At 56.4% G+C, this 13653-nt stretch overlaps 2 protein-coding genes across 7 annotated transcripts in view; one reads left to right on the top strand and one right to left on the bottom strand.

The window, feature by feature from the left end:
* Positions 1-1428: 1428 nt before the first annotated feature.
* On the top strand, positions 1429-5363 carry PTGER1 (prostaglandin E receptor 1). Its single transcript, XM_006066544.4, has 3 exons — positions 1429-1738; positions 2726-3702; positions 4598-5363. Exons 2-3 carry the CDS (start codon positions 2746-2748, stop codon positions 4862-4864), a joined length of 1224 nt encoding a protein of 407 aa, XP_006066606.3. The 5' UTR covers positions 1429-1738; positions 2726-2745; the 3' UTR covers positions 4865-5363.
* Positions 5364-5510: 147 nt separating this feature from the next.
* The window catches only part of PKN1 (protein kinase N1), a 28725-nt gene continuing 20582 nt past the window's right edge, over positions 5511-13653 (bottom strand). For 5 of the 6 annotated variants that reach the window (XM_044948229.2, XM_006066546.4, XM_044948228.2 and 2 more), the window contains 13 exons: positions 11684-11759; positions 11452-11593; positions 11266-11359; positions 9604-9683; positions 9453-9528; positions 9261-9352; positions 7693-7869; positions 7492-7554; positions 7272-7348; positions 6931-7073; positions 6339-6446; positions 6168-6248; positions 5511-5791 (listed from right to left, as the gene is read on the bottom strand). In XM_044948229.2, coding sequence (XP_044804164.2) covers positions 5588-5791; positions 6168-6248; positions 6339-6446; positions 6931-7073; positions 7272-7348; positions 7492-7554; positions 7693-7869; positions 9261-9352; positions 9453-9528; positions 9604-9683; positions 11266-11359; positions 11452-11593; positions 11684-11759 — 1413 coding nt within the window. In that variant the 3' untranslated portion in view covers positions 5511-5587. Of the gene's footprint in view, positions 5792-6167; positions 6249-6338; positions 6447-6930; positions 7074-7271; positions 7349-7491; positions 7555-7692; positions 7870-9260; positions 9353-9452; positions 9529-9603; positions 9684-11265; positions 11360-11451; positions 11594-11683; positions 11760-13653 lie in introns of those variants that run through there. The other variant, XR_006553550.2, reaches the window with a different exon arrangement.

Raw genomic sequence — 13653 nt, 5'->3', positions numbered from 1 at the left:
GACTGTCGCTCGGTGTTGGTGGTTTGTACTGTGTTGAGGGAATAGGGTGTGACAGCTGTCTCTGCATTCCAGGGTGTTTGTAACTGGCAGGGCTTGTGTGTGGAGTGTGGCTGTGTGACTACATCTTGGGGTGTCCAGTGCCGTAAGCAGGCTTCTCTGGGTGTTGCTGTTACTAGGGGTGTGACCAGCTAGATCTCGGAGTATCTAGGGGGTTACCATCCTTATGTCTCAGGCATATACAGTGTGTAACCTGTGGGGCCTGTCTTGGACTGTTAGGGGGCATCTCTGGATGATTTTGGGTGTGGCTGGGGGGCTCTGTCAGTGTTAGCGGTTGTGAGCACTGCTCAAGGTGCTGGGTCAGCCTATTTGATGGCACTAAGGGGTGTGATGGACTTCCCAGGTGGCTCAGTAAAGAAACCACCTCCAATATAGGAGTCGGGGGTTCAATCCCTGGGTCCAGAAGATGCCATGGAGAAAGAAATGGCAACCCACCCCGGTATTCTTGCCTGGGAAATCCCATGGACAGAGGAGCCTGGGGGGCTACAGCCCATAGGGTTGCAAAAGAGTCAGACACAACTTAGTGACTCAGGAACAAGGTATGTGATGGTCCCTTTCTCAGGGGCCTGTATTTCAGGCTGTTGGAGTCTGTAACAATGGGTGTATCTGGTGTTGGGGGTGACACTGTCTCAGGGTGACAGAGGCTGACGCCAAGGGTCTGAGGAATGTGGCTGCTGCTGGGCTGGAAACAGGCCATGATGGTGGCGGGGTCTTGGAATGTTAAGGGATACAATTGTGTATGTTTGGGTGTGAGACCATTGTGTGTGCGCGCACGCATGCATGCGCACATGTGCCCCTGCAGGATGTGATTCTGCTTCTTGGGGCAGGAGGTGAGGATGCAGCTGTGTGCCCACAAGTGTGGCTGTGTGTGTGACTTGGGACCGCGTCCTAGAGCAGGATCTAGGAGACCGCCTACCAGTCACCACACCTCCTGGTCCCCCTGCCCCGCTTTGGCCTCCTCCTCCCTCTCCCTTCCTGGGGGATGACTGGCTGCACGCCTAGGCTTTAAGCCCCTGTGTAAATAATGGGCGGATCTCCTAGGCTGGCTGGACCTGATCCAAACTGATCCACCCAAGGCTCTGCCCACCACCACCCACCCAGCATCCAGGAAGGCACTGGCAGGGCAAGGGGCTGCCACTGGCCCCACTCAGGGCTGGCTCTCCCACCTCACAGCCCTGCTGGGGGTAGCGGCAGCCCCCCTAAGCCACTCCCGCCTGCCCTGGGTGACACTCACATTTTCCAGTGTTTAGATTTTATCCGCTTTATTAATGAGGCAGGCAAGAGGCCCACGCCTGGGGGGCGGGGAAGGGGGCTGCTCCCGTCCCACCAGGGGAAGAGGGTCACGGGGCAGGGAGGACAGGCCAACTTCCTGGAGGCCCCCACTTACTCAGGAGAGGAGCTAAGGTCTGGGAGTGGTCCCTGACCATTGCCAGGAGTGCAGGGGGGTGGTGGTCCCTGCCAACCCAGGTCCCCCGAAGGCATACACCAAGTGGAACGGCCTCTGGAGGCTGGAGTGGGCAGCGGGAGGAGGCAGGGAGCGGAGGAGCCGCCCCAGGAGGGAGGGAGGGGGGAGGGAGCGGCCTGCCGGAGAGCGGCGCAGCAGGCTGGGGTGCAGCTGGGCAGCGGAGCAGCAGGGGCCAAACGGCAGGCGATGGGGACCCTGCATCCAAGGCAGCACTGGGTAAGAAGGCTTGGGCCTGAGGACCGTCACTGGGGGAGGCAGGCATGGAAGGATGGGGTACCCCCAGCCTGTGCTTCCTGTGTTCTTTGACTCTCAGCCCATCTGTCTGTCCCAGTTGATCTTATCCTCTGTCCGGCCTCTCTTTCCAGAAGACCTAGCAGTTCTGCCCTCTCAGCCCTCACCAGGGGGTATCAAGGAAGGGATGGTGATGGGTCAGCCTTGAGGCCTCTGGGGCAGGGGGTGGGGAGCCAGCAGGAGGAAACTGGGCAGCCAAGGGGTGGCAGCAGTGGTCAGAGGTAGGGTCTGGGTGGGAGACAGCAGGAGAGCTCAGAGGTGGGAGTGTGGGGCGCAGGGCTGGGGCTCTGAGGACAGGCCAGAGGTGCCGAAGGGGTAGGTCTGTGGGCACAGAGATGGGGCCTTGAGGACAGAGATGGAGTGATGGGGACAAAGATGGGGGCTGAGGGGACAGGGAATTGGCCCGGGGGGTAGTGTGGGGGAAGCGATGTGCCCATGGTGGGAGAGGTGGGCTGTGAGCATGTAGGGTGGGGACAGAGTAAAGGGTGATGGTCAGAGATGGGACAGTGAGGTCAGGTGGGGCCCTGGGATCAGAAATGGGTTAATGGTTACCAGAGAGGGCTGGGGGCCCAGGAATTTGTGGTGGTGTCAAAATGGAAGGTGGGTGTCTGGTGGGTGGGTAAGGCTCAGAAGTGGGGTTGGAGACAGGTGGATTGAAGCCAGGTGAGCCCTGATGATCAGAGAAGGGGTGCAGTGGGGGCCGACTGGAGCCGGGAGCGAGAGATCGGCCGATTCGGGGCAGCGGAGGAGAACTGGATCAGGCGTCGGGAAGCCAGAGTCATTTAGAGTTGCCATGGGTACAGGGTCCCTAAGAGAACTCTTATAAAGTCAAATGGGTCGGGATGATCTAGGAGGGGAGAACCAGCTGGTCCAGGCCAACGGCAAGACTTCACCTTCTCCTTCTCTCCCCAGCCCCACCCCCAGCACCTGACATGAGCCCTTGTGGGCCCCTCAACCTGAGCCTGGCTGGCGAGGCGACCACGTGCACGGCACCCGGGGCTCCCAACACGTCCGCCGGACCACCGTTGGGCCTGGCGGGCGCATCGCCCGCGCTGCCCATCTTCTCCATGACGCTGGGCGCCGTGTCCAACGTGCTGGCGCTGGGGCTTCTGGCGCAGGCCGCGGGCCGTCTGCGGCGCCGCCGCTCAGCAGCCACCTTCCTGCTGTTCGTCGCCAGCCTGCTGGCCACGGACCTGGCGGGCCACGTGATCCCGGGTGCGCTGGTGCTGCGCCTGTACGCGGCGGGGCGCGCGCCTGCTGGCGGCGCCTGCCACTTTCTGGGCGGCTGCATGGTCTTCTTCGGCCTGTGCCCGCTGCTGCTGGGCTGCGGCATGGCCGTGGAGCGCTGCGTGGGCGTCACGCGGCCGCTGTTGCACGCAGCCCGCGTCTCGGTGGCCCGTGCGCGGCTGGCTCTGGCAGCGCTGGCCGCCGTGGCCTTGGCCGTGGCGCTGCTGCCGCTGGCGCGCGTAGGCCGCTATGAGCTGCAGTACCCCGGCACGTGGTGCTTCATCGGGCTGGGCCCGGCGGGAGGCTGGCGCCAGGCGCTGCTCGCCGGCCTCTTCGCCGGCCTTGGCTTGGCTTCGTTGCTCGCCGCGCTCCTGTGCAACACGCTCAGCGGCCTGGCCCTGCTGCGCGCCCGTTGGCGGCGCCGCCGCTCTCGACGGCACTTCCCAGCCGGAGGAGGCCCCGACAGCCGCCGTCACTGGGGAGGGCGCGGACCCCGCTCGGCCTCCGCTTCGTCCGCCTCGTCCGTCGCTTCGGCATCCGCCGCCCCGGGCGGCTCTCCGGGCCGTGGCTCCTCACGCAGAGCCCGCGCCCACGACGTGGAAATGGTGGGCCAGCTCGTAGGCATCATGGTGGTGTCATGTATCTGCTGGAGTCCCTTGCTGGTGAGGGGCGCACAGGTCCACTCCAATCCTGCTCCTTCCCACGCCCTCCGTGACCCCTCCCACCCTTTTCCATTGTGTCCTTTCTCCCTGACCCAGCCAGCGCTCTGCCCTTTTGCCCCCACCTGCCAGAGTCCACCCTTTGTTCTCTCCCTCTGACGTCCCACTCTTTCCAGGCCCCTTGTCTTACTCCTTCCTGGGGTCTGTATAGGTCACCGGATCCAGGCAAGCCTCCCCTTCCAACCCCACCCTCCTAAGTGCCTTCATTCCCTAGCTCCCTTCTAGCATCACCACCTCTTTCCTTTTTTTCCCCTATTTTATTATTGGCCGTGCTGGCTGTTAGTTGCTTCTCGGGCTTTTTCTCTCGTGGTGCGCGGGCTTCTCTTTTGCCCAGTGTCTTATTGCCTGGTGCGGGCTCTAGAATGCATGGGCTTCAGTAGAAGAGGCATGTGGGCTCAACAGTTGCAGCTTCCAGGCTCCAGAGCACAGGCTCAGGGGTTGTGGTGCTCTGGCTTAGCCTCCCAGCTGGCATGTGGGAAATCTTTCCAGACCAGGGATCGAACCCGCGTCTCCTGCATTGGCAAGCAGATTCTTTACCACTGAGGCACCAGGGAAGCCTTTTCTTCCATCCTCTGTCCTTTGGGGTATCTGGGACTTCTTTCTCGCCTGAGCGCACACCCAATGAAGGCCTTTGCTTCTGCCATGCTCTGTAAGGCCCTGCTTGCCCCCACCCCCCTCTCCACAGCTCCTTCCCAATTAGACTCCCACTTACTTTTACATTGCGTCCCTCCTCACAGCCCCCTTACTTCCCAGGCACACTCCCACCCATCCCAACCCTACCCTTCCCCAGACCCCTTTTCTTACACCGCCCCACCGCTCACACCACCTTTTCCCGCAGGTGGTGGTGGTGCTGGCTGTCGCAGGCTGGGGCTCCAGCTCCCTGCAGCGGCCGCTGTTTTTGGCCGTGCGCCTCGCCTCGTGGAACCAGATTCTGGACCCCTGGGTGTACATCTTGCTGCGCCAAGCAGTGCTTCGCCAACTGCTTCGCCTGCTGCCTTCAAGGGCAGGCGCCAAGGGCAGCCATGGAGGGCTGGGCCTAAACAAGAGCACTTGGGAGGCCAGCTCGCTGCGCAGTTCTCGGCACAGTGGCCTCAGTTCTTTTTAGGCACACCCGGCGTCTAAGCCAGACCACCCGGGACCGGCCTCAGGTCCGCAGGGCAAAGACTTCGGGGAATGAAATCTTTTTGCCGACAAGCCCAGGGCGGTGGGTCCTGTCTGGGCTGCAGCACTCTGGTGGCCGCGCGGAGGCGGCAGAGGCGCTGTGTAAGCCTCCGGGGTGTGCAGTTCTTGAACTTGCCACGCGGGGGCATAGAGATGCAGAGCGGGAGTCGCGGGAGCATGCGCGAAACGCCATGGTCGCAGTCCTGGGGGGAGCTCCGCTGGGAGCAGAGCAAGAGGGTCTGGGGACGCTAGTCGCCCCTGTCGCCATCAGGAATGACTCCCACAACCATTCACTCATCGTGGCCCTGAGGTCCCCCAACACAACCCCAAGTCCCTACCCACAAGTCACGCCCCATCACGGGACTCTACACAACTCTGAACCCTCTCCCATCGCAGCCCACCTAGGCTCTCCACCAGTCACAGGCCTGAGTCTCCACCATCCCTTGGCCCCTCTTCATATGACCCCCCACCAGGGCATCTCCCCATCACTCCCTACACCGCCAGCCACCCATTGCTTCCCTTCCCAACTCTTCCCACCTCCAAGCACTCCTCCCCGCCCCCATCATCACTGTGCACAAAAAGAAACAGGATGCATGGATGGGGCAAACCCCAAAGGCCTTTTTAAAAACTACTAACAGCTCGGTGAGGGCAGGGGTGGGGGAGGGGGCTAGCAGCTCCCAGCCACAAAGTCGAAGTCCCGGAAGGCCGCCTGTTCAGTGGCTGTGAGGGGCCGTGCGTCGCGGGGTGGGCTCAGCGTGGGGGCCTCCCCTGTGAATTCCTCGTCAAAGTTGCTGACATCAGTGCGGCCGGCCAGCGTGGGTACGAAAGGCGGCGGCAGGCGCCGGGCCAGCAGGGCATCCCAGCCCAGGGTCTGCAGGGCGAGGAAGGGGAGAGGTCACCAGGGGAGGCTCGGGGCAGACCACAGGAGGGTCTGCTCCTTGCGACGTAAGTCTGGGTCTTTGAGAATCAACATAGAGTCACACGACAGAGGTGGGGGGGGGGGGCATGCTGGGAGCTCAGGAAGGGTTACAGCATGAGTGTATGGGGAGGGGCGGCAGCTGGGCTCCGACACAGCAGTGCTCCCAACAGGCCAGCCTGCAGTTAACTTGGGTGGGTGTAGGAAGGTCAGTGGGGGTAAATGGGAGGAAGCAAAGGCAGGTGGGTGTTGAGGGGAGGTAACAACGTTGGACGTGCAGCCACTAGGTCTTGGGCATGGGGGAATGGGTCCTGGGGGTGGGAGACTTCACCCTGAAGAAAGGCTGTTTTTTCACATCCTCAGCGTCCCTCTCACTGGATCCCAATCTCCGCTCTGGATTCCTCCGCAGCAGCTGGGTGGAGGGAGTTCCATGTTAGCGTTCCCCTTCCCAGCCCCAGGGTCACTTCTCCTGGCTCACCCCGAGTTGGGCAGGGGTCCTTACCCTGCGCATGATGCCAATGGCTTCAGCTGACAGGAAGCGGGGGTAGCGAACCTCATCGTTGACAATGCTGTCAAATACCTCCTCCTCATCGTCCCCTGGGAATGGGGACTGGGACAAGGAGAGCTTGGATGAATTAGGCCCCTCTGACCATACCACACCTGGTTCCATTCACCCAGGGCTCTAGCTGTACTTTGACACGGCTCACTTGAGAGGGGAAGGACCCCAATTTACAGATGCAGAAACTGAGGCCAAGGAGGCAGAGCTACTTGTCCTCAATCAGCCAGCCCATAGTGGAGGGTGAATCTGACACCCTCCTCCTACTGGCCCCCCTGCTGGATCAGCAGCAAAGAACCCGCCTGCCAATGCAGGAGATGCAAGTTTGATCTCTAGGTCAGAAGATTCCCTGGAGAAGGAAATGGCAACCCACTCCTGTGTTCTTGCCTGGAAAATCCCATGGGCAGAGGAGCTTGGCAGGGTACAGTCCACAGTGTCACAGAGTTGGGCATGACTTAGTGATTAAACAACCCTCCCACCTCACCAGCACACACTCAGGTTACCAGGGACAGGCAGGGTGGAGCGCCTGGGATCTCACCTCACCAACCAGCATTTCATAGAGTAACACACCCAGTCCCCACCAGTCCACCGCACGAGTGTACGACGTGTCCGTCAGCACCTCAGGTGCCAGGAACTCTGGGGTCCCGCAGAAAGTGCTGGTCCGGTCCCCATAGCCCATCCCTGGGGGGCGGGGGTAGCAAGGCCACGTGAGGTTATGGGCGAGGTCACAGCTCTAGCCCAGCCCAGCATGGGGTGGTCTAGACAGCCAGCCCTAGGAACCCAGTAAGGTAAGCCAGGTGGGGCTGGGGGGCTCCATTACCTCCCCTCTCTGTCTGAACCCCAGAAGTCAGCCCCCCAGATCCGAACCCCGCCTCTCACCCTCCTTGCAGAGGCCAAAGTCTGCAATCTTGACATAGCCCTCGGTGTCCAGAAGCAAATTGTCCAACTTCAGGTCCCTGTGAGAGGGGGTGGAAGAATGTAAGGAGGGATGAGTGGGGATGTGGGTTCTGCCTGAAGCCTGAGGGCCCCCCAGTGGGCAAAGCGGGTATGTGCACGTATGCACGAGCCCACAGGCATGAACCCGCACACGCACACACACCTGTAGACAATCTTGTGTTCATGGAGAAACTGCAGCCCCAGCACCACACAGGCCGAATAAAAGCTGCAGAGAGAGGCTGGTATGAGGGAGCCGGGTCTCCAGGCAAGGTAGGAGGGTCACAGAAGGCTCCCACATCGTCAAAAGCCCCCCGCAGTCCCCCGTAACTCCAGGAGGTGTGGGGAGGCAGGGTGCCAGGCTCACACAGCACGGGGCTCCGAGAACACATCACTGTGGATGTGCAGCATCAGGTCCCCGCCAGCTGAGTACTCCATCACGAAGCATACATGCTCTGGTGTCTGGAAACAGCCAAACAGGTTCACCAAAAAGGGGTGTCCCGCATTGGTCACAGCTGCCAAGATCCGCTTCTCACACATCAGGCTGGGCAGGGCAGGGGGGAGGGGGATGGGGGTCAGAGAACACAGCAGCTCACTACCCCGGACTCCCGTCATTCCCTAGTCTTCAATCATCAGATGTTTGCTCAAGGGCCTTGAATGGCTGTGCACACTTGGGCAAGTTGCTTAATGCGTCTGAACCTGCTCAAGAGGCACCCAGAATCCATCCATTGTCCTAGTAACAGTCCCCTGACTTCCTTTTGGGAAACCACCAGGGGAACTGTTACTTCCCTTCAGAGCACCCCATCTCCCAGGCCAGGAATGGTTCATGAACGGGCAAGCCAAGCCAATGGGTTCAAACTCAAGATTTCTGCTAGAATGAATAAGGGAGAAGAGCCAAAGCTGGCAGATGAGCCCTAAAGTGCTAAAGCAGGAGGTATCTCTGACCCTATGAGGGGAGTACAAGCAAAGCCCACACAGATAAAAGCAGAAGTGAGAGACGTCAACTGAGCACCTGGATACAGCCATGCCTGAAGGTAGTCCACCCCTGGACTTTTCTGATCCAGAGCAATAAATTCCTCTATTTGCTTAAGCCTGTCTAAGTCGGATTCCTGGTTAAAAAAGGGATGTCAAGAAGACTGGGACTATCTCAGTGCCTCTACTGGACATTTACAGGGTGCAAGGCACTCTGCAGAATGATCTAGAGGCATCCTCCCATTCAATCCACCCAGCAACCCTGCAAGAAAGGATTACTCCCCTTTTATAGATGGGGAGGCTGAGATTCAGAGGGTAAAGTGAACACTCAAAGGTTTCTATGCACATCTGTAGCAGAGGCAGGATTTGAACTCAGGGTCCTGACCCCAAAGCAGAGTCAGTACATGGCACCATTAATAGCACAGGCTTCAGAACCCAAGTCCCTAAGTTCAAATCCCAGACCTGCTGCTTACTGGCTATGTGACCTTGGGCAATTGGCTCAATTTCTCTGTGCCATCAGAACTGGGACCATAACAGTGTTGACCTCTTAGAGCTGTTGTGAGGAAGGAGTTACTGAATGTAAAGGACATGATGGGTGCTTGCTAAGAGTCATTAAATACTGGTGGCTCAGTCGGTAAAAGAATATGCCTGCAATGCAAGAGACTACCTGCGATGCAGGAGACCCGGGTTCGATCCCTGGGTCGGGAAGATCCCCTGGAGAAGGAAGTGGCAACCCACTCCAGTATTCTTGCCTGGGAAATCCCATGGACAGAGGAGCCTGAAGGGCTACACGGGGTTGCAAAAGAGTCAGATACAACTTAGCAACTCAATAACAACTAGCTTAGTAAGTAGGAATGATTGTTATGAATCATTCTCACAGAACTCCCAGGAAGGGAGTGCTCTGTCTCCCACTTCCCAGAAGAGAAGACTGATGTTCTCAGAGGGCATGAGCAGGCTCCCCACCTCTCCACCTCGTCTCGGGCCACAATGTCCCCTTTCTTCAAAGCCTTGATGGCGAACAGCTCCCCACTGGGCCGGAATTCAGAGAGCAGCACCTGAAACCACAGTGGTCACAGGGGTGGCCTTAGTGGCCAGTCTAAGGACCTGGGGTGTGGACCCCCAGCCCCCCAACTCCTTACCCCCCCCATACCTCACCTTCCCAAAGTGACCCCGGCCCAGCACTGCCAGGAACTTGAAATCCTCGAGGGTCAGGGGTGACTTCCTCAGAGGGCTGCAGAAAGACGGGACTGGTGGGGAAGGGACAGTGGGCAGGGGTGGTGGGTGGTGGCCAAGGGAGGGGTGTCACCTGCACAGCATGGGGCCTGGCGTCTCCTGGGTCTCTGAAGGCAGCTCGGGAGTGGTAGTAGTTGCCTGGATCGGAGAACTCTGTGACAGAGAGAGGAGGTCAGAGTACAATAACCCGTAACCACAATGGATATGACCCATCTCCAGTCTGACCTCTCATCTCCGTATAATCAAAACTATGTGTTTTCCAAGAGTCATGTACAGATGTGAGAGCTGCACCATAAGGAAGGCTGAGCGCTGAATAACTGATGCCTTTGAATTGTGGTGCTAGAAAAGACTCTTGAGAGTCTCTTGGACAGCAAGGAGATCAAACCAGTCAATCCTAAAGGAAATCAACCCTGAACAATCATTGGGAGGACTGTTGCTGAAGCTCTAATACTTCTAACCTATTGCCTTTATTGGTAACAGCCTTATGGAACAACCTAATTCTTTACATCATATGAATATATAATGAAGAATCAAAATTAAAAATTAAATTGGAGAACATTTACCTACTGGTCCATCATTCCCACTATAGAGATAGTTTTAAAAGCCCAACCAGTGCAAACAGGTAAACAATAGGAAATACAGTTTTTCCTGCCCCAGCTGCTCTTCCCAGAGCCAGCTGCTGTTAATGATATCGTGGGTACCTTTCTAGATGTATTTTATACTCATTCAAGCATTTTTGTGTGCATGTGTGTGAACGGCCATCACAGATATCCAGGAGTGGAACATCTAGGTCAAGATAACACCCATTTTTATCTCAACCAGCTTGCCCTCCCAAGAAGATGTAGTGATTCACATGCCTCCCACTGACTGCCTGCCTGTTCTCCCGCATCCTCTCCAGCATTCAGTGTTAGTCAACTTCTGGATTTTTTTTTTTTTTGCCAAATTCATCTATTTAATGATCTCATTTAATGCCATGAAGCATATAATATTATCGCTGCCATTTTTTAGAAAATGAGGTATAAAATGCATTCAGTGGGGTGGGTAATGGGACCAGCTCTTACATATGTGTCTACCCAGATGCCTGTAAGCTACACCAGGGGTTGGTAAACTCCGAGTTTTGTACAGTCTGTAAGCTAAGAATCATTTTTATGTTTTTAAAGGGTTGAGGAGAAAAATCAAAAGAAGAAAAATAGTTTATGATTCCTGAAAGGGATATGACACTCAGTAAGGCTTTCCCAGTGCACAGCCATGTGTCTATATCACGTTTTGCTGCTTTCTATGAGAGTGGTATTGACGAGACATCACTGTGACCCATCTGACCCACAAAGCTGAAGATACTGATGATATGGTCCTTTCCAGAAAAAGTGTACTTGCCCTCTGACCTAGATCAAGCTTCAGAACATTTTCATCATGCTGGCAGGCTCTCCTGAGTCCACCCTCCTGTCAATAAACTGCCTGGAGGAAACCACTAACTTGACTCCTGTCATCGACATGAGTTTTAAACTTGATCATTTTACAGGGTGGTGTGCTAACCGCCAAGAGGTAAAGCGGCTTGGCGTGGGTCACACAGATAGGCAACAGAGCAGGAGTGGGGCCCACGTGGCCTGGCTCCCGAGCTCATGTGTTTGTCTGGGATAGAAAATGAGACCCCAGCTCTGGCAGAGATGAGCTGTGTGACCAAGGAAGTTCCTGGTGAGAGCTTGGAACCTGAGCTGGGCCAAGGTGGGGTGCTCACCAGACTGGATGGGCTGGAAGGAGGACCCAGAGGGCTCTTCTGGGGTGAGCTGTCTGTCTCAGTCCCAAGGTTCAGCTTCTCCACAGATATGTCACTGCGGCACAAGGAAGGAAGGCGCATCTAAGACCTGGCACCCAGGAAAGCAGGCAGGGGCAGCGGGCCTCCCAGGGCCCCGCCCCCGCTTACCCTGTGGACCGAGCCTCAGGTCCTGGTGAAGCCCCCGGGCTGAAGGTACCAGTGGCTGTGGCGTTGGGGATGAGCCTGCGGAGCAGCCGTACCCAGGTGGCGACGTCAATGTTCATCTGCCTAGCGCGCTGAAATGCCTTCCCTGGGGAGGGGCGAGGGAGGGGGTGGACGTTAGCCTCCGTGACACGCGCGGCACCCCTGGTCTCTGCCCTGCCCCGGTTCACCCCCTCACCTTGCTGCTTGGAGAAGATCTTCTTCTGTCGTCGGAGCCGGGGGATCCTCTCAATGACAGGGTTGCGGAAGGTGACCTGAGGGGAGGGGCTGGCGTGAGGACCCTGGCCCTCCTCTAGCATCTCGCTGGGGGAAGCTTCAGGGTCATAGGTGTGCACACCCGTACATTTCCAGGGTTCCAGTCACTGTGGCATCGCATCCAACCACAGAGTACCATGCAGCGTATTAAGGGGTCACAAAACCAATCCATCCTTTGACGGGACCACCTCTTGAAAGCCACCCTGGAAAAGCAAGAAGCAGGCAGGCAAGCAGGCCCTCTTCTAGGGGTGGGGAGCAACTCTGATCCAACAAGACCTACGGACGACTCCAACAAATGGGAACTACCCTTCCTCTAGTGTCCTGCCTCCCCACCTGTGTTCACAGACCAGCATCACCAGCATCACCTGGGAACCTGCTGGAAAGGCAGATTCTCAGCACCTCCACCCACCCTGGACCCACTGAATCAGAAACCCTGGGGGTGGAGCCCAGGAGTGTGTGTTCTAGCAAGCCTTCCAGGTGATGATGCTGGTGTCCACTCATGTGGGGAAACCACTGGTCTCCTGGAATTCTCCCAACTGCATCACATCTTCTGGAAGGTGCTGAATTCATAGAACCGTGTGACTTTATGGGTGTCCCGGATCTGGTCACCTCTAGCCACGTGCGGCTACTGAAATGAAGTAAAATGTAAGCTGACTGAAAACGTCAGTCCCCCAGCCACACTAGCCAGACTTCAAGTGGCTAGCGGCTACTATATAGGAGGACGCAGACACGGAACAATTCCATCTACGATAGAACTCAACTATTGTAGGCTCATCGACAACAGAACTGCAGAAGGTTCTACAGGATGGTGCTTTGGGGAGGACAAAATAGAATGTTGTAAGTAAACCCTGGGGGCTTCTCTGGTGGTAAAGAGTCCGCCTGCCAATGCAGGAGACACAGCTGATCCAGGCAGATCCCACATGCCGCCGGGCAGCTAAGCCCATGAGCCACAACTACTGAGCCTGCGCTCCAGAGCCCGTGCTCCGTCACTAGAGAAGCCACGGCGATGAGAAGCCCGCCCGCCACAACTAGAGAAGAGCCCCAGTAGCAACAGAGACTCAGCCAAGACAAAAATAAAAATAAGTACCATTTTTTTTAAAAAGAAACAACAATCTTTCTTAAAAAAAAAAATAGTAAGTAAATCTTGAAGACAAGCAGGACTGCCTCAGCACTCTCACCCCTGGCCACCCACCACTACTGTCCACTTGGGTTTTGGACAGTCCTCCTAACAGAAGAATAATTTCATGGCCCTGTCGTGTGAAGTCAGCTCTTCTCTGCTCCTTTCCTTCTGTGGTCCTGGATTACGAGATCATGTAAGAATTTTTACCCAGATAGTAAGATAGCCCTTGACTATTTCAAGAATTTTTCTAGATATTTTTAGGAATTAGTAAATTAGTTAGAAATTAGTGAAAAGTGACTAATGTTTTGAAATTCTGAAAGCATTTTCTAGTGAAAACTTAGAGTAATATAGATTTTTGGTCTCTACAGGCTTCCCTGGTAGCTCAGCTGCTAAAGAATCCACCTGCAATGCAGGAGACCTTGGGTGGGGAAGATTCACTGGAGAAGGGATAGGCTACCCACTCCAGTATTCTGGCCTGGAGAATTCCATGGACTGCATAGTCCATGGGGTCGCAGAGAGACACAAGTGAACAACTTTCACAGCCAAGGAAAAGCTTCTTTCAGGTTAATCTTTAAACTCACTAGAACCCAATGACTCTCTTGATATTTATCCCATTACTGAAAACAGAGTTAATTATACAGATGTTTTTTATAATACTGTGCACTGGGAATTTTTTATACTAGGGTTTCCCAGGTTGAGCTAGTGGTAAAGAACCCGTCTGCCAATGCCAGAAACATAAGAGATGCAGGTTTGATCCCTGGGTCAGGAAGATT

The sequence above is a fragment of the Bubalus bubalis genome, chromosome 9 (assembly GCF_019923935.1).
Source record: "Bubalus bubalis isolate 160015118507 breed Murrah chromosome 9, NDDB_SH_1, whole genome shotgun sequence".
In the NCBI taxonomy this organism is placed as follows: Eukaryota; Metazoa; Chordata; class Mammalia; order Artiodactyla; family Bovidae; genus Bubalus; species Bubalus bubalis.
This window is presented reverse-complemented; position numbering and strand designations above follow the sequence as displayed.

Bases quoted from the DNA above. Each gene is read 5' to 3' on its own strand.
- PTGER1 (XM_006066544.4), top strand. From the start codon at position 2,746: ATGAGCCCTTGTGGGCCCCTCAACCTGAGCCTGGCTGGCGAGGCGACC. The intron at 3,703-4,597 runs GTGAGGGGCGCA...CTTTTCCCGCAG, and splicing joins TCTGCTGGAGTCCCTTGCTG to GTGGTGGTGGTGCTGGCTGT.